The sequence below is a fragment of the Dama dama genome, chromosome 28 (genome assembly GCF_033118175.1).
Source record: "Dama dama isolate Ldn47 chromosome 28, ASM3311817v1, whole genome shotgun sequence".
In the NCBI taxonomy this organism is placed as follows: domain Eukaryota; kingdom Metazoa; phylum Chordata; class Mammalia; order Artiodactyla; family Cervidae; genus Dama; species Dama dama.
The window spans coordinates 15,113,152-15,137,029 of NC_083708.1; the positions used below are offsets into that span (position 1 = coordinate 15,113,152).

The following is a 23,878-nucleotide window of genomic DNA, read 5'->3' on the forward strand; positions in this document are numbered from 1 at the left end:
AAGATATACCCATCTGAATGCAGAGTTCCAAAGAACAACAAGGAGAGATAAGAAAGCCTTCTTCAGTGATCAATGCAAAGAAATAGAGGAAAACAAAAGAATGGGAAAGACTAGAGATATCTTCGAGAAAATTAGAGACACCAAGGGAACATTTCATGCAAAGATGGGCTCGATAAAGGACACAAATGGTATGGACCTAACAGCAGCAGAAGATATTAAGAGGTGGCAAGAATACACAGAAGAACTATACAAAAAAGATCTTCATGAACCAGATAATCACAATGGTGTGATCACTCAACTAGAGCCAGACATCCTGGAATGTGAAGTCAAGCGGGCCTTAGGAAGCATCAACAAACTAAGCTAGTGGATGTGATGGAATTCCAGTTGAGCTATTTCAAATCCTAAAAGATGATGTTGTGAAAGTGTTGCACTCAATATGCCAGCAAATCTGGAAAACTCAGCAGTGGCCACAGGACTGGAAAAGGTCAGTTTTCATTTCAATCCCAAAGAAAGGCAATACCAAAGAATGCTCAAACTATCACACAATTGCTCTCATCTCACATGCTAGCAAAGTAATGGTTAAAATTCTCCAAGCTAGGCTTCAACAGTACATAAACCGTGAACTTCCAGATGTTTAAGCTGGATTCAGAAAAGGCAGAGGAACCAGAGATCAAATTGCCAACATCCGCTGGATCACTGAAAAGGCATGAGAGTTCCAGAAAAATAGCTACTTCTGCTTTATTGACTAAGCCAAAGCCTCTGACTGTGTGGATCACAACAAACTGTCAAAAAATTCTTAAATAGATGGGAATACCAGACCACCTTACCTGCCTCCTGAGAAATATGTATGCAGGTCAAGAAGCAACAGTTAGAACTGGACATGGAAGAACAGACTGGTTCCAAATAGGAAAAAGAGTACATCAAGGCTGTATATTGTCACCCTGCTTATTTAACTTATATGCAGAGTACAACATGAGAAACGCTGAGCTGGAAGAAGCACAAGCTGGAATCAAGATTGCCGGGAGAAATATCAATAACCTCAGACACGCAGATGACACCACTCTAAGGCAGAAAGTGAAGAGGAACTAAAGAGCCTCTTGATGAAAGTGAAAAAGGAGAGTGAAAAAGTTGGCTTAAAGCTCAACATTCAGAAAACTAAGATCATGGCATCCGGTCCCATCACTTCATGGCAAATAGATAGGAAACAATGGAAACAGTGACAGACTTCATTTTGGGGGCTCCAAAATCACTGCAGATGGTGACTGCAGCCATGAAATTAAAAGATGCTTGCTCCTTGGAATAAAACCTTATGACCAACCTAGACAGCATATTAAAAAGCAGAGACATTACTTTGCCAACAAACATCCATCTAGTCAAAGCTATGGTTTTTCCAGTAGTCATGTATGGATGTGAGAGTTGGACCATAAAGAAAGCTGAGTGCAGAAAAATTGATGCTTTTGAACTGTGGTGTTAGAGAAGACTCTTGAGAGTCCCTTGAATTTCAAGGAGACCGAACCAGTCCATCCTAAAGGAAATCAGTCCTGAGTATTCATTGAAAGGGCTGATGCTGAAGCTGAAACTCCAATACTTTGGCCACCTGATGCGAAGAACTGACTCACTGGAAAAGACCCTGATGCTGGGAAAGATTGAAAGCAGGAGGAGAAGAGGATGACAGGGAATGAGGAGGTTGGATGGCATCACCAACTTGCTGGACAGGAATTTGAGCAAGCTCCGGGAGTTGATGATGGACAGAGAAGTCTGGTGTGCTACAGTCCACTGGGTAGCAAAGAGTCAGACACGACTGAACAACTGAACTAAACTGAAGGCTTTTCTACCCATGGGATTTCCCAGGCAAGAATACTGGAGTGGGTTGTCATTTCCTTCTCAAGGGGATCTTCCCAACCCAGGGGGTGGAACCCGTGTCTCCTGCATTAGCAGGCAGATTCTTTACAGCTGAGGCCAGGGAATTAACAAAGCAAAAATCCCAATGATACTATAAGAAACAAGCAGGAAGTAACGCGTCCTCTGGCTGCAAGAAATCATTAATCTATGCAAATTCCAGAGAAAAAAATTTTAACTAAAACCCTCACTGAACAAACTAAAAATGACAAGCAATATTTTAATTTCATTTAACATTTTAATATCTATCATTTCTTATTGAAATGAGAATTGACAGATCTCACTGAAATGATATAACACAATTATCACATGTTCTTAGTTATGAAAACACCAGTTTTATGTTCTATCACTTTACTTACAAGCAAAGCACTTGGATCTCCATTTAATTGACCATCATCTCGAGATTTCACATAGCGACGATGGTTTTGATAGAAATTAGACAGTCCATAATACATAAACACATTGCCCTAGAGAAACGGAAAAAATGTTCATATGAAACTATTAAGTATAAAGTTTCATTCATACATAAAAACTATGTAATTTGGACTAGTTCAAAACATTGGCCAGAACTGGAAATAAAGTTAAAGAAGGCATGCTCCAAAAAATCCAAGAGTAAACTTTGAAATACCCTGAAAGAACTCAAAGATACATATGTACATTAAAGCAAACAAATAAAAAAAGCTCTCATGGAATCTATTAGCCTAATTTGATCTACTTTCAATTTTAAATTGTAAAGTAATTGTCTTCCAATTAAAATCCATAAATAACTTTAAAAAAATTTTTCTGTAATTCAGATTGGTCTTTATCCAACTAGCACCAACTTTTCAAAGATATAATGGTCAAGCTTTCATTTATTGCTCAAAATAAATGTTGAACTTGAATTGGGACATGGTAAATTCTTCAACAGGATACTACGTAATGTTAATAATGAACAAATTTATAATTAGTAAAGTATCTAAGATAATAGAAGTCATTTTAAAACAATCAAGCAAAATAATGTATGCAGTGGAGTCAACTTGGAAAAATCCTAGGAAAGAAGAGTAACCTACATACATTATAATTATTTAGAAGGTACCATGAAGTCATCTTAAATGACTAAGATTTTTGGAGGTGGCAAAAACATTAGCTATTTTCTCCTTTCTCATTGCTACCTCTACAATCTGTAATCTATCCTTGATTAAAAGGAATTCAGAAAAGAAAAAAGATGTCAATAACATTTTGCTTTATCTGATCTGCTGTTTTCATATATACAATCATTTATTCAAGGCTTGATTTTTGAATGTCAAGTATGCAAACTGTCTCAGTCTATATAAAGAAAACATTTATATCGAAATCTTTTATTTATTTATTCATCTATTTCATTGGCTGATTTCTGTTCTCTGAAAAGGTTTTAGTTCAATTCAAATTTGGTTTGTAAAAGAATACAGAACCCACAAAAAAATGAATCTGAGGACAATCACCTTTGCAGAAGAAAAGTTCTGAAACCCTAAGTGTTTCTGAATGGGAGAGGAAACTAATAGAGCTTCCAAATCATTATAAGTCTCTTCCATGTCTTTAATTCTGCCTGTTTTGACAAAAGCAGAACTTAATGCATCTTTACAGTTTGTCCATCACATTAAAAAAAATCAAACTTTTCTGATGTTTTACATTTATGCTATTTCTGCTAAAACAAAATAATTAAATTCCTGTCTTCTCTCTAATTTACTTTTATAATTTTTGAAAAGGGAGCTTTATTGTCTATTATCTCAGTGCAAGAGCATCCATAACCACTAGATGGCCACCATCTACCAAGGACCTCAAAAGTCACCAGTACCTTTAAGAAAATCTAAAGCATAGTTGCAAAAGTCCAAAAAACTGGCCTGTATTAAAGTAGTCTTGCTCCCTGAAGAATAAAACAATACTTTTTAAAAGTTCAGTTTCCAAGTAAAGGAGAGCACAAATTGGTCTAGCCATGACTACTCTGAATCTGTGGGTCCTTCACAACCTGGCTCAGTTTCCAAGAATGACAGCTGAGTGTGAATGCAAAAAGCAGGCAGACCACGCACGTGCGCGCACACACACACTGCATACCTGGTGCAGTTTTCTAACTGCTTGTCAGTAAGGTTTTACTAAGTGTTTGCACATATGTTAAAGCATCATATCTGATTAAAATGATGCAATTAAATGTGTGAATTAGTATTTATTTTCTAAAGTAAAAACTGTTGGTATTAAAAGTAGTCAAAACAGTCTGAGCAATAATTTTTTAAATACAAACATATGTAGATAGAATCTTGATACAAAAGTGATCTGTACAGTTATAAAATTTTCCAGAAACCGAACAGGTTTCAAATTTTGCTTATAAAGTACTAACTAGAATAAACTATTAATGCATTAATTATCAGAGAGCATAATTTGCTAACTAAACAAAATAATCTTTCTCAAAAGTGTACTGACTCTAAATAAATTAAAGTGACATGTCAACAAGAAAATAACTAGAAAAAAAAATTAATATCAATATTTTTTAAAGCATGGGTTTTCTAAGACATTACTTAGAATACAGACCTCAAATGACTGTTCCAGTGTGAAGTTAATGGTACAAATACAAGGCGTCACATTCGGAGACAAACATTTATAGCAGGGACTGGAAGGATCTGTTCCGGTATAATCAATCTGCAAGAGAAAAATATAACTAAGCATACTTCCTTGGAGAAAGTGAATACACTCTGAAATAATCTGCTATCAGATGGAAAAATGAATCTGAGACAGCAACCACAGCCCAGAAAAAAATCTTTTGATAAGGTCATCTATTAGACAGTGTTAGCCTGTAAAAACTGGAAAGGGTCCTGTTATCCTACTGGCTCACCTCTCCTTTTTCACAAAGAAATACATTTATGCATTAAATCATAAATATAAAATTCAAACTGCATGATGTATTAACTTTTAAATAGCTATGAAGTCTAAACAACTTTTCTGTCATCTCAGCTTTCCATGGCATATTTTCAAATTAAATAAAGCAAACAAAAAACTATCAGGTTTCTCAAGGGCTAACATTTTTAAAACTTGGTGTTGGATAATTAAGAATCTGTTTTATCTCTGTCCTGGGTCCTGGTTAGTTCAGTTTACTTGCTCAGTTGTGTCCGACTCTTTGTGACCCCATGAATTGCAGCACGCCAGGCCTCCCTGTCCATCACCAACTCCCAGAGGTTACTCAAACTCATGTCCATCTAGTCGGTGGTGCCATCCAGCCATCTCATCCTCTGTCGTCCCCTTCTCCTCCTGCCCCCAATCCCTCCCAGCATCAGGGTCTTTTCCAGTGAGTCTACTCTTCGCATGAGGTGGCCAAACTATTAAGAGTTTCGGCTTCAGCAGCAGTCCTTCCAGTGAACACCCAGGACTGATCTCCTTTAGGATGGACTGGCTGGATCTCCTTGCAGTCCAAGGGACTCTCAAGAGTCTTCTCCAACACCACAGTTCAAAAGCATCAATTCTAAGGTGCTCAGTTATCTTCACAGTCCAACTCTCACATCCATACATGACCACTGGAAAAACTATAGCCTTGACTAGACGGACCTTTGTTGGCAAAGTAATGTCTCTGCTTTTTAATATGCTGTCTAGGTTGGTCATTACGTTCCTTCCAAGGAGTAAGTGTCTTTTAACTTCATGGCTGCAATCACAATCTGCCATGATTTTGGAGCCCCCAAAAATAAAGTCTGACACTGTTTCCCCCATCTATTTCCCATGAAGTGATGGGACCAGATGCCATGATCTTAGTTTTCTGAATGGTGAGCTTTAAGCCAACTTTTTCACTCTCCTTTTTCACTTTCATCAAGAGGCTTTTTAGTTCCTCTTCACTTTCTGCCATAAGGGTGGTGTCATCTGCATATCTGAGGTTATTGATATTTCTCCCAGCAATCTTGACTCCAGCTTGTGCTTCCTCCAGCCCAGCATTTCTCATGTTGTACTCTGCATATAAGTTAAATAAGCAGGGTGACAATATACAGCCTTGACGTACTCCTTTTCCTATTTTGGAACCAGTCTGCTGTTCCATGTCCAGTTCTAACTGTTGCTTCCTGACCTGCATATAGGTTTCAGGAACCTCTAAATCCTTTAAAACTTCCCTGTTGATAAAGAGTCTGTTTTTGATAAGCGCCTTAATTCACAGGAGTTTGTGCTAAGGCAATGGGACAGGTATGGGGCCAGTCACCAGAAAGACCAGATGTGACTAGGGACTTTGGCCCAGTCCAAACTCTGGAAAGAGGGAGAAGGCTGGAGGCTTAGTTCTCAGTTGCTCAGTGTTAGTTACTGCTAGTTGCTCAGTCGTGTCCAACTCTTTGCAATCCTGTGGACTAAAGCCCACCAGGCTCCTCTGTCCATGGAATTCTCCAGGCAAGAATATTGGAGTGGGTTGCCATCCCCTTCTCCAGAGGATCTTCCTGACCCAGGGATCGAACTTGGATTTCCTGCATTGTAGGCAGATTCTTTACCAACTGAGCCACCAGTGTTTAATCAATCATGCCTTCATCGTGGAATCCCAATGAAAGCACAGGCCACCAAAGCACAGGTGGGCTTTGGGTTGGTTAGCCTATCGACAAGCCCTGATTCTCAGGGAGAAGGAGTGCATGAAGCTCTACATTCAGGACCTCACCAAATGTCTCTTTGTTGAGCTGATCCTGATTTATATGATTTAAAATAAAAGTATAATTATAAGTCTAGCACTTCCCTGAGTTCTGAGTCATCCCAGCACCTTAGGAAACCTGAGAGAAGTTACAGCAACCTCCCACATCTATAAGCAGTAGGCGAGAAGCGCAGGTGGCCTGCAGACATCTGAACTTGCAGCTGGCGTGTGAAGTGAGGGCAGCCTGGGGGAGGGGGCCTTGCAGCTCCCGGATTTGTAGCTAGTGGCCATAAGTATGGGTTGCCTGGGAGCCTGACTTGCAGCTGGTGTCTGAGCGGTACTCAGATGTATTACTGGAGACCAAGCCCTTACACCTGTGGACTCTGACACAAACTCACGTGGTTAGTGTCACAACTGAATTGCAATACACCAGCAGATGTCAGAAGACCTGACCTAACAGCCAAAATGAGAAAATTTTTTCCATTATATAAATTTTTAAAAATAGATTTTATTTTCCAGAGTGCTTTGAAGTTCACAGCAGAACAGTGCAAACTACAGAGTTCCCATATACTCCCTGGACCTACACAGACACAATCTCCCTGATTATCAATATCCCTCACCAGAGAAATGTACTTGCTACAAATGATGACCCTGTAATGTTACATCATTATCACACAAAGGCAATGGTTCACCTTAAGAGTCACTCCGGGTGTTGCACATTCCATGGGTTTTGACAAGTGTGTAATGACATACATACACCATCACAGTATCATACTGAATAGTTTCACACCTTAAAAACTCTGCACTCCACTTATTCATTCTTCCCTCACCCCTAACCCCTGACAACCATGGATCTTTTTACTGTCTCCATAGTTTTGCCTTTTCCAGAATGGCACATAATTTGAAATCATATAGCATGTAGCCTTTTTGGATTTATCTTGTTCACTTAGTAATATGCATTTAAGGTTTTTCTGTCTTTCCACGGCTTGCTAGCACATTACTTTTTAGCATTAGAGATTATTCCGTTTTCTTTGTGTACCACAAGGACATCTTGGTTGTTTCCAAGTTTTGGCAATTACAAGTAAAACTGCTATTAACATCCATGTGCGGGTTTTCGTGTAGATGTAAATTTTCAGCCTATTTACATAAACAACAAGGAGTAAAAAAGGTGGATTGCAGTCTAAGAGTGTGTTTAGTTTTGTAAGAGACTGCCAAACTGTCTTCCAAAGTGGCTGTACCATTTTGCACTCCCACCAGCAATAAATGACTTCCTTTTGCTCCACATCCTCACAAGCATGTGATGCTGTTGTTTGGGTTTTCACCATTTTAACAGGTGTGCCGTGGTATCTCATTGTTGTTTTAATTTGTAGTTCCCTAATGATAATGTCAAGCATCTTTCACATGTTTACTTGCCATCTGTAAATTATGGACTAAATGTTTGGATCCCCCAAAATTCATATGTTGAAGCCCTAGATCCCAATATAATTTGGAGGTAGAAACACTGGATTTGGTTTACATGAGGTCATGAAGGTAGGGCCTCCACGGTGGAAGAAGAATCCTTCTGAGATGGAAAAAAATAGAGCAGAGTGCTTGCCTCTGGGCACATGCATGCACACTCCCTCTCTCAGTCTCTCTCTCTCGCCCCCTCTGCTGTGGGAGGACAAAGTGACAAGGCAAGCATCTACAAGTCAGGAAGAGGGTCTTTCTTCACTCTCTTTCAGGGTGAAGAATCTGTAGGAACTGAACCTGCCAGCACCTTGGTCTGACTTCCAATCCTCCAAGACAGTAAGAAATAAATGTCTGTTGTTTAAGCTATCTGGTCTATACATTTTTTAAAATAGCAGCTTATGCTAAGACAGACTTTAGTACTGAGAAGTGAGGTGTTGCTTTAGCAAATACTCAAAAAGACAGAAGTAGCTTTGGAACTGGGAAATGGGTATAGGCTGGAGATTTGAGATGCATGCTAGAAATATAAACATTAACAGTGATTCTGGTGAGATCTCAGAAAGAAATGAAGAGAGTTAAAAAGAAAGCTTCCATCTCCTTAGAGAGCTAATAAATAAACATGATCAGTGAATAAAGAAACATGGATGGTAAAAGACCACTTTGGTCAAGTCTTAGAAATGGACAGTTTAGTCAAATTCTCTGCCACTTTACTGACAAAGGAAAAAAGGTGATCCTTGTCAATAAAGTGGCAGAGAATTTGACTAAACTGTGATCCAGTGTTTTGTGGAATGTAGCACTTGTGGAAGGATAAAGCTGGATATTTAGATTTCTAAGCAGTGTTTTAAGAGTGGCTTGGTTCCACCTGACTGCTTATTAACAGTAAGATGGGAGAAAGAGAGAATGGACTAAGAAATAATATTACGCAAAAAGGGACCAAAACTTGAGATCTGGAAAAATTCTCAAATCTATCCATACCACAAAAAATCAGAAAGGTAATACTAAGGGTAACACTAAGCTGAACAACCATTCAATAAAGAGATGAGTGTGCATGTGGACCGTGGGCCTACTCGGCCACTCTAGCAGGAACACTGCCGTGTGGACTGAAGGGGAGAGAGAAGGAGCAAAAGGAAGGCAAGCTGAGGGACTGTCAGAGCCTACAGGACTGGCCCACAGAGCCCTTCTCTACGTAATGTGCTACTGATTCTCCAAAAGAAGAGAAAAATGATCCCTGAGATGACTTCTGAGACCATCAGGGCTACATCCTCATTTCATACTGGAGGAGGTGTTCAACAGACCGGCTGGCAGCAACCCAGAGCCTTGAAGCAGGACTTCTACCCCAGTGGGTCACAAAGGCAGAGTGTTAAACCACTGAGGTTTAACAAGCCTTAAGAGGCTTCTCAAGCCATAAGATCTGATGATATTTGTCTTGCTAAGTTTTGGAGATTTGCTTGGAACTCATCACCCTTTTCATTTTTTTTTTTCCCCCTTTCAGATTTGAATGTCTGTGCTATGTCTGTTACTTCACAGTATTTGGAAGCACATCTGGTTCCACAGGTTCACAGCTGGAGAGAAATTTTGCCTCAGGATGAATCATACTTTGAGTCTCACCTATCTGATTAAAATGATATTTAGAAGGCTTTAAAGGTGATGCTGGAAACAGAAGAGATTTTGGGGGCTGATTACATGGAATAAAAGTATTGTGCATAAGCATAAGGGTAGAATGTATGAATTGAATGTGTCTCCTCAAAATTTGTATATTGAAGCCAGTATGACAGCATTTTTTGGTGGTAGGCCTTTGGGAAGTAATCAGGTTTAGATGGGGTCAGGATGGTGAGGTCCCCATGATGAGATTAACATCCCTAATAAGAGGAGGAAAAGAAATCAGAGCTCCTTCTGTCTGCTATGGTGAGGGCAGCAGGAAAGTGGCCACCTGCAAACCAGAAGGAGGGTCTGCATCAAGAACCAAACCCATCAGCACCATGATCTTAAACATCCCTACCTCAAGGACTGTGAGAAATGAGTACCCGCTATTTAAGTCACCTAGTTTACAACATTTCATTATAGCAGTCTAAGCTGATGAGGATAGTGCATTATCTTCTTTGGTGAGGTATCTATTCAGGTCTTTTGCCTATTTTTTTTTTTTTTTTTGCCTATTTTTAATAGAGTTTTTCACTTGCTTATTGATGAGTAGTAAGAGTCCCTTGTATATTTTGTTAACAGTCCTTTATCAGATATGACTTTTGACAACTTTTTTCTCCCAGACTGGGATCTGTCTAATCACTCTTGTGATAAGAATTTTATCATGAACAACTCTAATTACCTTTACCTTAAAAAGTAAAAAAAAAAAAAAAAGCCAACTGACCTTTATTTTTGAAACTGAACATGTAAATTTTCAAAGTGGATATTTAATTTCTTTTCATAATTGAAAAAAAAGGTTAAAATCTGTATATAGAAAATAAAGCATCAAATCACAACATCTAGGGAACCCTCCTACATATGGGAATGTAAATTAGTACGATCACTATGGAAAACAGTATGGAGGTTCCTTAAAAAACTAAAAATAGAACTACCTTTTGATCCAGCAACTCCACTCATGGGGATATATCAAGAAAAAAACATAATTCAAAAAGATGCACACTCCCTAATGTTCATAGCACTATTTACAATAGCCAAGACACAGAAGCAACCTATGTGTCTACCGACAAAGGAATGGATAAAAAAGATGTGGTACATAAATGCAATGGAATATTACTCAGCCATAAAAAAGAATGAAATAATGTCATTTGCAACAACATGGATGGACCTAGAGATTATCATACTAAGTGAAGTAAGCCAAAGACAAATATTATACAATAACATTTATATGTGGACTCTAATTTTTAAAATGATAAAAGTGAACTTATTTACAAAACAGAAACAGACTCACAGATTTCAAAAACAAACTTCTGGTTACCAAAGGGGAAACGCTGGAGGGGGTGGTGCAGGGATAAATCAGGAGCTGGCGATTAACCAGACACACTACTATACACAGCAAACCAGACAACCAAAAAGGACCGACTGCATAGCACAGGGAACTCTACTCAATATTCTGTAATAACCCATATGGGTAAAGAATGTGAGAAAGAATTAATATATGTATAACAATTAACTGTGCTATACACCTGAAACACACTGTAAATCAATTATACTCCAACAAAATTTTTTTAAAAATTAAAACAATTACACCTAACTGCTTTTCAAAAATCATAAAACTGCTTAATAAAACTTCATTTTGTCAAATTCTGATACAACCTATTGAAATGTTCTCCATCAAAGCCTACTTACTAACAAAACTTTGTTTAGAGAAAATTTTCATTCACTACAAATATCTAAGAGAGGCTTCGCATGTAATTAAAACAAGTTAATAAGCACAAATCTCCTAAATGAAGACAGGCAAAGCATATATAATTTTTCACTAAACTTGAGGGGTCACAGCTTTCTACCTAGGGCTTATTCATGTAAAATATCCACTTAAAAGTCAAATTTTATGATGTTGACAAGATGAGAGAAAAGATGAGACCATTTAGAAAAATAAACTATATGTAAAATCTATATTAAAATATATGAAAAATTTTCTCAATTTTTTGTTTAAAATTCTCTACACATCTCTCTCTTCTAAGTCTAATTTAGGATAAAAAAAAAGTTGCCAGCTGGGGCTATTACCATATATGGTTTGGCTTTGAACAGAAACCTCTTAAACCACTCTTTCAAATTTTTGTTGAAGGCAAAGGGGGAAAGCAAAATGATTGGTTGTGATTAAACAAAGATATATTCTTTATTTAACTGAACTAAAACAATAGGATGGAATATGAAGTCTAATAAATTATGCTACTACAGTATGTTAAAACTTAAGTATTTTTAAACCAAGTATTGCTTAATATTAAATTACACTTCTACAAAATCAAAGGATAGCTATAACATTTTCATCATAATCTTTTAATTATACTTTTTTAAATATACAAAAAAATTGCATGTCTTTGATTCCAGGAAATTCTGAAAGTAAAAAAAATTATCATTAACACTTTAAACACTTTCTATCTGCAACACATGACATGAAGTACAGGGTAGATGCAAAAGTAATATTTTATGTACAGTTTACACAGTCCTTTATAGTAAATGTATATTTCATCTGATCCTCACCAAAATCCTAAAAGTATTATCTTCATTTTACATAGAGAACACATTCAGAAACTTGCCCAAGGATACACAAATAGCAAGAGCTGGTGCTATGCTAGAAGCAAGAATTTTTGACTCCAGGTCCAATATTTCTTCTATTAAACTGCTTCTTCACAAAAACAGTTCCCTTGGCCCTCCAGAAGACTACTTCATCAAAGGTTAACACACAAAGGAAATAAGTATAATATTAAGTGCTAAACTGAACGGTAGAGGACAGTAAGTACCAGATGGACTAGTACTTTCAAAGAAAAGAGGATTTGAAATGAGCCATTGAAAGGAAAAAAAGATGGAAAAGAGGGCCATGTGGAGAAGCATGAAGCTAGGACCCACAGGTACATTTAAGGACAATGAGCATAGACACTGGATTTGTGGAGCGTTCTCACATTGGAAGGAAATGAGACAATGCTAAAAGGTAAACTGGATCCAAAACAACATGCTTTGTTTTATAGGCTACTGTTTATCAAATGTATATACTGAGTGCCTGACATTAAGCACTTAACACACATCATCTCATTAAAATGTATAATAGTTTTCTGCAAAGTTAATTTTTATTTTCCTTATTTTAACCTAGGAACCTGACATTTAGGAAGGTTCAGTAATTTTCCCAGTATCAACCAGCAAGAATGTAAACCCAGCTCTGACTTTCTCTAAAATCTATGCTCTTAGCACCATCTTATGTCCTCTTACACAAGGAATATACCATTGTTTCTGATGTACAAACTCAGGGCCTCCAGATTATAAGAATGAAGAAAAATGTCTCTGATTTATTTCTGTTGCTAATCAGGTTGCCCAGCACCCAAACACACTCCCAAGCACTGGGGAATTCTCCATGTTGAGTTTCAGAGGCAGACAGGGCTCCCTCTTCCACTTCAGAAGCCAAGAGAGCAACTGAGTCCTTCTGCATCCTAACCCCAGGAGTCAAGAAAAAAGCATAAGATTTGGATCAAGCCTGATACAGACTAGAGGACTGAATCTCCACAAAATCAGAGTCGAGTGGGTGTCATGAGACCAGGAGCCGAAGCAGTGGTCTATTAGAGAACTAAACAGCGGCTGTGGCATCTGAGCCACTATTTCTGCTTCCAAACTTCCCTTGCTTCCCTCTGGTCTCTGAACCTGATCCTCTAGACCTCCCATCTATTCGGTGTGAGAACTACCCAATCTCCCTCCAATAAGTCCCTTCCCCAATCAGCTACCCAGAGTTGGTTACTGTTGCTGGCAACAAAGCCTCTGAAGGCTAAGTAATCCTGAGTATCCAAAATGTCCTGCAGGAAATAAGTAAATGGAGAGAGAGGAGGCTAACATAATCAAATACCTGTGTGACAACGGATTAAAAAAAAAAAAAAGAGTTCAAGAAATATGACTTTCATTTCTTCCTGAATGCTGTCAGGAAAGCACCACTTATTAACTTAATATTTACTTGAATGTCTGTGTTTTCCAGGCAAGAGGGACATACAGCTCACAGTGACAAACCACACACGTCACTGAAATGCAATGGGTGTTTTGGTAAAAGAAATAGAGGTCCTATGGAAACTCATACCTAATCCAGTATCCCGCAATTTCTCCATGAGGACTGATGGGTGAATGTTACCTACAAGGAGACAGTACCAAGAGGAACAATCTCTAACTGAGGGCTTAGCACATGAACAAAGCCAAGATACATGAATCTGGGACATAAAGTTCTGCGTTAAAGATCTGAGAATCAATTAGGAGTTCACCAGTTAAATCATCTAATTTTTCTATACTGCCCATTTACCAAACAGTTGACAATCAGTAGTAAGGAAAATTTAGGTCTCAGAAAACAGAAAAATGAAATTGGATTACCGAGTCGAAGCTAAATGGGCAGCTTTTGTAACTAGAGTCACTATAAGCTACAGCAGTGTGGCTCTGTAGGCCAGGTGACAAAAGGTGGATAGAGCTGTGGAGAGCGCCACCCCAGAGCGGTTCCAGAACTCTTAGAAATGGTGCTATCAGAGGCTTCAGGAGACAGCACCCGTGCACGGACACAGCTGCACACACAAGATGCTGCACCGCCAGCCACAAAACGAAGCTGGTTCAGTTACAGTCAGGCAGGGCCGACAGAGCTGGCGGACAGGAAGGTCGCGATGTTAACCGTGCCCTGGGTGCCTCCAGCAGACGCTGTAGATTTGAGTCACACCAGTGCCACTGGGGTGACACCACAGAAGCCAACTTCTCCCGCAGAAACAGAAGGCTGTACAGGCTGAGCAGTGGACCATGCTCTTGCCTCAGAGGAAGTAAAACAACTTACACTGCTTCTAACTCAAGGCTCAAGGATGAGGGACAGCACTGAGCTCTCCACAGACGTTTTTACGACTATAGATGAGGTCATCTGTATAACCCAGGCCCCAGGAAGAAAGAAGGTGGGTAAGGACTGCAAAGAGTGAGGAGAGGGGGAAGAGGGGGCACAGTAAGACAGCAGGATATTCTGGGACACTGAACATTTTTAAAAGCATGTAAAATGCTTCCTTTTTATTCAGTAGGTAATACCTCAAGAAGAAAAATTCCCTTTAAAAACGCTCGTCAGATAAAGGGGGTGTAGGAAAGACACACACATCGACACGTGGACAGGGAATGCTGCCCCCATCCTGGTTCGGTAAGCATCAAGCAACTACCCACGGCACCTGCCCACCAACGGTGGGCCCTGAGGAAATTCAGGATGGAGGAAAAACAGGAAGCCGTCTGCGCTTGAGATACTGGCCTGAGATAGTCAAGATGCCCATCGAAGGAATCATTTCAATAAGCCCAGACTCTCGCATCTTCCCAGACACAGAAAAGCATTAAAATCATTACCTTTCAATGTCAGTCTCTTCTTCGGGATTTAGTACTCGCCCCGCGCCCCCGTCCCAAACTCCTGTATATCCTGGCTCCTTCCTGACTTCTTGGGGACAGTTCATCAGAGCTGAGAGGCTGTCTCCTGGGCTCAATACTCAGTAAGACCCCCAAACAAAACTTAACTCACAACTTTAAGGTTGATAGGTTTTTTTAAGTCGACACATACTCAAATAATTTAGAGTCAATTAAAAGTTAACAGTTAAATTATTTTTTTAATTCACTCTATTTTATTTTTGAAAATTAGTTTTTTAGAAATCAAAAGCTTAGTTCTACACTGATAGTTACAGAACAAGTTTAACCCTTCATATCCTAATAAAATTCCGTGAGTCTTATGAAATCTGCTGCATGTTTCTGTAGGTTAAAGAATCTGAGTGGGAACTACAGAAAAGGTGTTTACTTCTAATTCAATCAGTAAGTCAATCTCACATGTGGAAATGATGAATTAAGTAATATGTCATACAAACCATCATAATAAAAAAAAAAAAACAACTAGCTATTATTTCCCAAATGTCTATTCAGTGCCAGAACTATTTTAATCTTTTACAGAAAGGAAACTGAGATTCAGAGGTTATATGACTACCCAGAACCAATCAGCTAGTATATGACTATTATTAGTTTCTGAGGGCTAGTGAAGCAAATTACCACAAACTGGATGTCTTAGAACATGAGAAATTTCTTCTCTCACAGTTCTAGAGGACAGAAGTCTGGATTTGAGGTGCCAGCAGGGCTATTTTCCCTCTGAGACCTTGGGGAGAAATGGTCCTTGCCTCCTGCCTGCTTCTGGCAATGGCCAGCATTCCTTGGTTTGCAGCTGCATCACACCACCTCCACATCTGCTGCTACATAATTCTCCCTGTGTCTTCTCTTCATAGCATCTTCACTCTATGCCTGTCTTTTCTTACAGGGACACCAGATAGATAAACTGAACAGGAGCTCACCAGAATAACCTCTTCTTGATTTCATCTGCAAAGACTCTATTTCCAAATAAAGTCACATTCAGGTACTCAGACTTAGGATTTTAACATATCTTTCACAGGGACATAATTCAATCTGTAACAGTGACATAATCATATCTGTCTAACTCCAAAATTTCTGTCCTTTGTATAAGACTGTCCTGCTCCTATTGTACAATCATTTGGAAACATGTAAGTCAATTTAAAAGACATTATGTTTTAAAAATAAAATTGACACCATTCGTGAATATGCTGATGTTTTAAACAGTACCAACAAATCTTCATAGTTTTCGTCTAAAATACAGATTAAAAACAACTTGGTTATGGCCAAGGTGGATGTCATTTCAGGAACATCTTAACTTTCAGAGTTTGAAATAGAATTCTGTTATACTAAGTTTCACACACAAAATTTTTACATCTGAAAAAAAAAATTTTACATCTGGCATTTAATGCATTTTTACAAACAAAAAAGTATATCCCAACATGAAGTTTTAGTTTACCCCTTAAAACTCTTACTAAAGTATCAAGTTATAAAAACTGCCTAGGACAGAACTGATGAAAATGGCTTTGCTAATTATGCTTCAATCCATACAAGAGGGTAGATCAAAGGAACAGATAAGCAATCAGTACGAGTACACTAGGGCTTTTATTTAAAGGAAATACAAGTCTTTTCTACATAAAGCTTTGTTTTATATAGTTATATAACTGATATTCAAACATTAGTGGCTTTTGTCTCCAGTGCTACTTTCTGACAATAACCTCGTGCGGCCTCATATCATATTTCATACATTATAATGTACATACTATACATTTATTTCCACCCTCAAGTCCCATTTTCATATTCCTAGATGTATTCCTTTGGTTGAATTTCTTCCCTCTCACTTGAAACTCTTACCAACTCCATGGTATTTCAAACCCATGGTGAGCTCTTAAAAATTAAGCCAGATATATGTGACTTGTTAATTTGGGGGGTTACACTTCACTAAAAATTTCAGTTAAAAAAAAAATAGTCATGGTTCATTGACTCCCATATACACCGAACAGTGGTCTTCTGATGCCTATAAATGGTACCACCATTGTCCCAAGCATCCGAACTCAAAATTTTGGCATCATCTTTGGAATTTATTCATTCATTTATTCAAACATTTTAGATCTCTATTAGATTCCAGGAACTATCTCTATTAGATGCCAGGATGATAATATATAATGGAAAAATACATTGTTCATGCCACAAAAGAACTTATATAATAGTAGGATAGAAAGTTATGTTAATTAGTAATTTAAAAATATAATTCAATAATGTTATGACAGGTTATAAGCTAGTCCTTATGAAACCTGAGAGAAGCACCATTTATTCAATATATCAGGTGGGACAGGAATGAAATTTGAAAACTGTGGTAGAACAAGAAAAGGAAGGACATTCCAGGTTGATCTAGCAACATGCCACATTTCATAAACTGCAATGGTTATGACTAGAGCAAAGGGCAGGGGAGTGGTAGGAGATGAGGCCAGAGAAACAGAAAGTAGCCTATCATGAAGAAAATTACATTCCACATTAAGGGTTTTGAACATTATCCTGAATGCCAGAAGCAGACATAGAAGAAATGTTAAGCGAGAGATGAAATATTCAGACCAGCCTTTTAAATATTCAGACTAGCCTGTGCATTTCTGGCAGTAACGTGCAGAAAGACTGAAGAAAATGCCAACTAGAAAAATAAAATAAAATGCTATTACAATAATCCAGCAATATATGAAGAACATAAACTAAGAAAAAGGCAGTAGAAATAGGGGGGACGAAAAGATTAAAAAATACAGAGAAAGTAAAATCTACAGAAGTTAGTGGCTAGAGATAAGATGATGACAAATAAGACTTTCAGGGTTTCTGGCTTGAAACCCATGTGGATGGTGACTCCATTCACTGCATGAGAGCTGCTTTTCCTGTTGTTAACTCAGCGGTCAGCTTCCCGTCTTCCGCTCACGTGAACTAGTAGCAGCAGCCGTGAGCATAGTTATCACTTGAAACTGGTTTCCAGACCACCACATTTCCCTTGTTTTTCTCCTATCTCACTAGCTGTTCCTTTTCTGTCTCCTTTGCTTGTTCCTCCTCACCTCCCCAACCTCCATAATCACTGGAGTGACTCATGGCTCTCTTTGGATGTTCTTACCTTTTTAACTCTTTTAACTTCATTCCATCTTATGTCTCAATATAATCATCGACACTGATGAAACCTCAAAATACTTAACCCCAGTCTCAACCTTCTCCCTATTCAGTTGTCTTCATTATTTCCAATTTGGATGTTTAAAAGGCATCTCACTGTAACGAGTTAAAACCAGAACTCTTTATTCAGCTTCTAACCTCCCAACCCTTGCTATCACACCACAGCTTTTTCTACGGTCTTCCCCATCTTGATAAATTGAAGCCAAGTCCCCCTAAGACCATGTTCCCTGAGTTTATGATTAATCAATCTCCCTATCCAAAACTTATCCCTTTCCTGTCCCCTGACCTCTGCCTGTGCTAGCTGAACACTAATCAACCAGCGTCAGATTACTAAAATCACAGTGGTTGTTGAGAACATCATTGCTGGACTAAAACTGCTGTTGTGGACATTGTCATTAACACACAAACTCAGGCTGTTTCTCCGGGGCAAGATGAGTTCACAGATGCCTGAGCCATGCACCACCTGGCCAGAGAACTGTAAACCACAGACATCCTGACCCTCAAAACTGCAAATAAAGAAACGTCACAAGGTGACCATTAATCTCAGCCTCTTTGTTCTTTTCCTTAAGAAACGCCCCAACTCACAGACCAGGCTGGAGTGGCTTGTCCCCCACTCCCTTCCGTGGTACCCTACAAATAAACCCCTACATTTTGCTGTAAATACTTGCTGTCAGTTTCTACAACCTGGCATACAAACCCATGCTTGGTCACAAAATTACAATTCCATCATTCCGATGCAGACCAAAATATCTTCAAGTTAGATTTGATTCTACAACTTAGCTCACACCCTACACACCCACTACATGAGAAAATTCTTTCAGCTCTACTTTCATAATACATCCTAAATCTAACTGCTCTTCACTGCAACCATTCTACAGTGGACACCATCATCTTTTATCATCAAATACCTAGTCTATCCACCACCTAGCATCAACTTATTTACCCTCACTCCAACTTTATATAACTTTTGATTTCCTGCTACTACAATTTTGCTCATATAAATCTACTTTCTTGGAATGCATCCAACCTCCTCTTTAGAAGTGCTAATTAATCTTCAAGTTCCAGCTCAAAGCCCACATGAAAGTTTTCCAAAATTATTAGAGACATGTAATCTTATCCTTCTTTGGACTACTAGGGCATATTCTATCTGTCCCACTCATCCAGCAATGCTTGCTGTTCCTTTTATATGTATGCTTCATCGCCTCCAAAAGACTTCTTCAGGTTTCTAAGAAGGGCTCACTACTTGGAAGGAAAATAAAAGGAGGCCCTGTCCATAAGCTTTTTTCTGTTTATACTATGCCCAGAGCTACTGCTGCTGCTAAGTCACTCAGTCGTGTTCAACTCTTAGCGACCCCATGGACTGCAGCCCACCAGGCTCCTCCGTCCATGGGATTTTTCCAGGCAAGAGTACTGGAGTGGGATCCATTGCCTTCTGCAATGCCCAGAGCAGCACCTCACATATAGAAAATGCTCAATGCTGATTAAAACTCTTGATAAATTTAACTCAGTTTATGAATTTTTACCATCAAAACGCCACTATATCCTTCATAAACTGAAATTCAAGGGCAGCCTGGCCTTATGTCCAAATTGTAATAAAATCCACTGGATACAAAAACAAGGTTTGTGAATATGGGAGTGCTTGTATCTCTTCAAGATACTGATTTCATTTCCTTAAAAACATACCTAGTGGGAGTACTAGATCTTATGGCAGTTCTGTATTTTAATTTTTTGAGCAACTAACATACTCTTATCCCTAATAGCTGTACCAATTTACATTCCATAAGAGTTTCTTGTCCTCTATATCCTCACCAACACTTGTTATCACTTGTCTTTTTAATACGAGAGTAACTATAGGAAGTGATGGACATGTTAATTAGCTTTATTATGGTGATCATTTCACAATGTATACATATATCAATGTATATGTATCAATATATATACAATTATATAAATAATAATTTATATAATCTATACAATTTTTGTCAATTGCAACCTCAATAAACCTGGAAAAAACAGCTTATACTTAAGATAATAATTCATAACTTATCCTAGGAAGAAAGATGCTACCAGGTAGGAGAGGAACTATAGTTCCCTTATTTTAAAAATTAATGCCTATTAAATGTCAAAAGCATAGAAGGCACAGTGCAGAATACAAGCTGGAGACCTGCCTAGCAGCTTAAATTCAAAACACAAAGAGCCAGAGGCAAAACAGAACAACAGATGGAGATGACTAGTTTAAGAGTTATCATATTTCTCAGCTCTGTTTTTGCTACCACTATAATTGTTCTCCTAAATCAAACTGACAATTCTTAGTAATTCTGAAACTGCATTCCATTCTTAAGAAAGCTGACTGGATTTCATGCAGTGGGAAAGGAGGACTTTGAAGGACATGCCATTTGTACCCTGTATAAGAACTGGAAAACTTCCATTTTCGAATGTAAATCTGACTTAAAGGAAATCAATATAAGACTTAAACAGGTCACTCAACAAAACGCTGAGTAATAAGGTAAACCCATTCTAAGGATTAATTAGATTAAATTTAAAAACAACATTTTAAGTACCCCTTGAACTAATGATTTCATACTAAAGAATTTATCTTTAACAGATAAAAACTAAAAAATAAGAGATAAATAAAAAAGAATTACTTGTCTTTTCTAGAGGCCCTAATGAAGACAAAAGGTAAATGAAGTAAAAACTTCAAAAGCAATTTTATTTAGTTGCTTAAACTTTATCTGTGAAAAGACATGGATAATAATATAATCTGTACCAAGATCAATGGTAAATTCAACTAAGGTATTCTACATTTATTTGTACAAACAATTGTACAAATTGTAGAATACAAGCAATTATCAGTGATCACTACACCTACCTTGAAAGATTATTGAGGATTAGAATATATAAACACTGCTATTTTTGTAACAAATGCTAAATTTGCCAGTATGTTTCTTTAAAACTCCAAGTCAAGAACAGGAAATTCTTTTCCATAAAGGATCAGAAAGTAAATATTTTAGGCTTTGCAAACCAAGAGGCAAGTTTGAGGATATTATATAGGTTCTTATATAACAGATTTTAATTGATGGAATTCAAAATATAACAAATGTGTACAATATTTTGGTGACACAGGTCTACAAGTAAGAATAATATTATTTTGGGGAGATAACATTTCATATTATTGGAGTTCAAGGTTAGTGTCCTCTATCATCAAACTCAATTGCAAATGTCCATCTGTCCATTTTAAGTTCCTGGGCTTCACAAAAATGGTTTGCCTAGCCATATTTACTTTGTTACACCTTGCCCAAAGTACTAAAGTTACAAGAGAAACAAATAACACTAACGGCTAAAAATCTTTTCATTTCCAGGAGTCAACTTCTAACCAACTGCAATTCATTTGACTACTAAAATCTTTACACTTCTTAACATGAAATTTTAACAATCATGTCTACAAAGCAACTTATGCTTCTTTGACTCTTAGTTATGGGCTAAGCATAAACAAAGAGTACTAAATACAGAAGATCCTTTTGCAATCCTTAAATCTAAGAATCTAAGTTGTTGTTTAGTTGCTAAGTCGTGTCCAGCTCTTTGTGACGCTGTGGACTGTAGCCTGTCAGGCTCCTCTGTCCATGGGATTTCCCAGGCAAGAATACTGGAGTGGGTTCCCATTTCCTTCTCCAAGGGATCTTCCTGACCCAGAGATCAAATCCCAGTCTCCTGCATTGGCAGGTGGATTCTTTACCACCAAGTCACCTGGGAAGCCCCAAGAACTCAAATTACACAAGCGTAAAATCAAAAGATAAAAATACATTTTTGTCAGAAACTAAGGAAACAGAGAAACAGCCAGAATTAAAGAGTTTAGGGTGATAAATGAAACAAGGATAAGGTGAAGAGGAAGAAAATTAGGGTTTCTCAATCAAGCGTGTTTGCATGGGGGTGGAAGTGCTAATCCCACTAAAATTTGAAATGCAAATGTAGGTTGAACACAACACTTTGGCAACATTAATTTTGAAGTAAATATTTAGTTCTAAATTTATGCTATCACTCCAAATAACATCTTCATTTGATTCTAACCATTAATTTACAACTATATAACTTCAAACTGATAAACGTGTGAAACTGCAAAAGTTAAGAATACTTTCTATTAGGGATAGAAGGGGCTTCTCTGATAGCTCAGTTGGTAAAGAATCTTGTCTGCAATGCAGGAGACCCCAGTTCAATTCCTGGGTCGGAAAGATCCCCTGGAGAAGGGGTAGGCTACCCACTCCAGTATTCTTGGGCTTCCCTTGTGGCTCAGTTGGTAAAGAATCTGCCCGCAATGAGGGAGACCTGGGTTTGATCCCTGGGCTGGGAAGATCCCCTGGAGAAGGGAAAGGCTACCCACTCCAGTATTCTGGCCTAGAGAATTCCATGGGGTCACAAAGAGTCTGACAGGACTGAACGACTTTCACTTTCTTTTTCGGGTTAGCACTATTCAATTAACATCTCTGCCTCAAAAACAAGGACCATCAACTAGAAAAACATTACCTTTGTGGTATTAATAGAAAGATGTTCCTGACTCCTACAACTGCCACATTAAATACTTATTCCTTGCTGCTAATAATAAATGAAGATATTAAATCTTAGTTTTAATGAGGTATTAAATATTTAAAATATTTTCTTATGACTGAAAAAATTAACAACTTTAGTTTTCTAAAAACTTCATCTTATTAGATAATAGAAAATCTAAAACCCAGCTAAACAAGATATATAAACCTAATGAGAGGAGATAATCTACTTCTAAATACCTTTTTTAGGGGAGTCCAACATGCTTTACAAGAGTAGTAATTTTTTGTATAAACTTTCCAGGAAAAAGATGAAGACCCACTGATTTTCATACCTAAAATGTCTGGATTTCTGATCTTAGCACTTTAAGCTATATTACAAAAGCATTCTGACTGGACAAGTCTCCTTTGGCCTAGTAATTTGATGTAATATGTCAATGAAAGTCCTTAAAATTTTCAAAAATGAGGAAATAAGCTAAAGAGATATGAGCAACATGTAGTATGGAAGTGAATGTTGCCAAGAACTTCTTGTTACATATTTATTTTTAATAACCCTCAACTTTAAACTAGTGACTGACAAAGGGTGGAAGCAGTCAGAAACAAGTATGTGTGCTTTGGGGAAGTTCCCTAGGTTCTTCTAGTAACTCCAGGCTCAATTCAGAACCAATTCTCTACACAATCAACAAATTCTTTAAAAATGTATTTGCACAACTGTATCTGACCATTGGTACAAAATTCCTAATCACTCCTAATTCTCATCTCCTCTAGTTTCAAAGGTGATAAAACTTGAATATGCAGCATTTTTCTTAAAATCACATTAAAGTTGGAAGTCACAGAATATTAAAGTTGAGCAAGGCCTCTAAGGGATCATCTAGTCTGAATCTTTCAGCTCTTCAAGTGAAATGAAAACTGAGACTCAAAATACGCCTAAGATCACAAACCAGGGAGTAAAAGCTGACCTCTAACACCTTTACTCTTAACTTCAGTGCCCTTCTAACTATATCAAGCTACAGTAGACTCTTCAGACAACTTGAAATCAGAATTACATACATGAGAATTATTTAAGAACTTTCCATTTCATCAACTAGTGTGAAGAACTTTATTTCAGAATCCAAAAGTTTTAAAGAAAGTTAACGTTTACCTTCATAGTATAGTAAATATTGACAGA

At 37.8% G+C, this 23,878-nt stretch overlaps 1 protein-coding gene across 1 annotated transcript in view; it reads right to left on the reverse strand.

The window, feature by feature from the left end:
• TMEM30A (transmembrane protein 30A) overlaps positions 1 to 23,878 on the reverse strand; it is a 38,053-nt gene that overhangs the window by 11,542 nt on the left and 2,633 nt on the right. Inside the window, 2 exon segments of the mRNA XM_061131913.1 lie at positions 2,259 to 2,366; positions 4,441 to 4,548. Coding sequence (XP_060987896.1) covers positions 2,259 to 2,366; positions 4,441 to 4,548 — 216 coding nt within the window.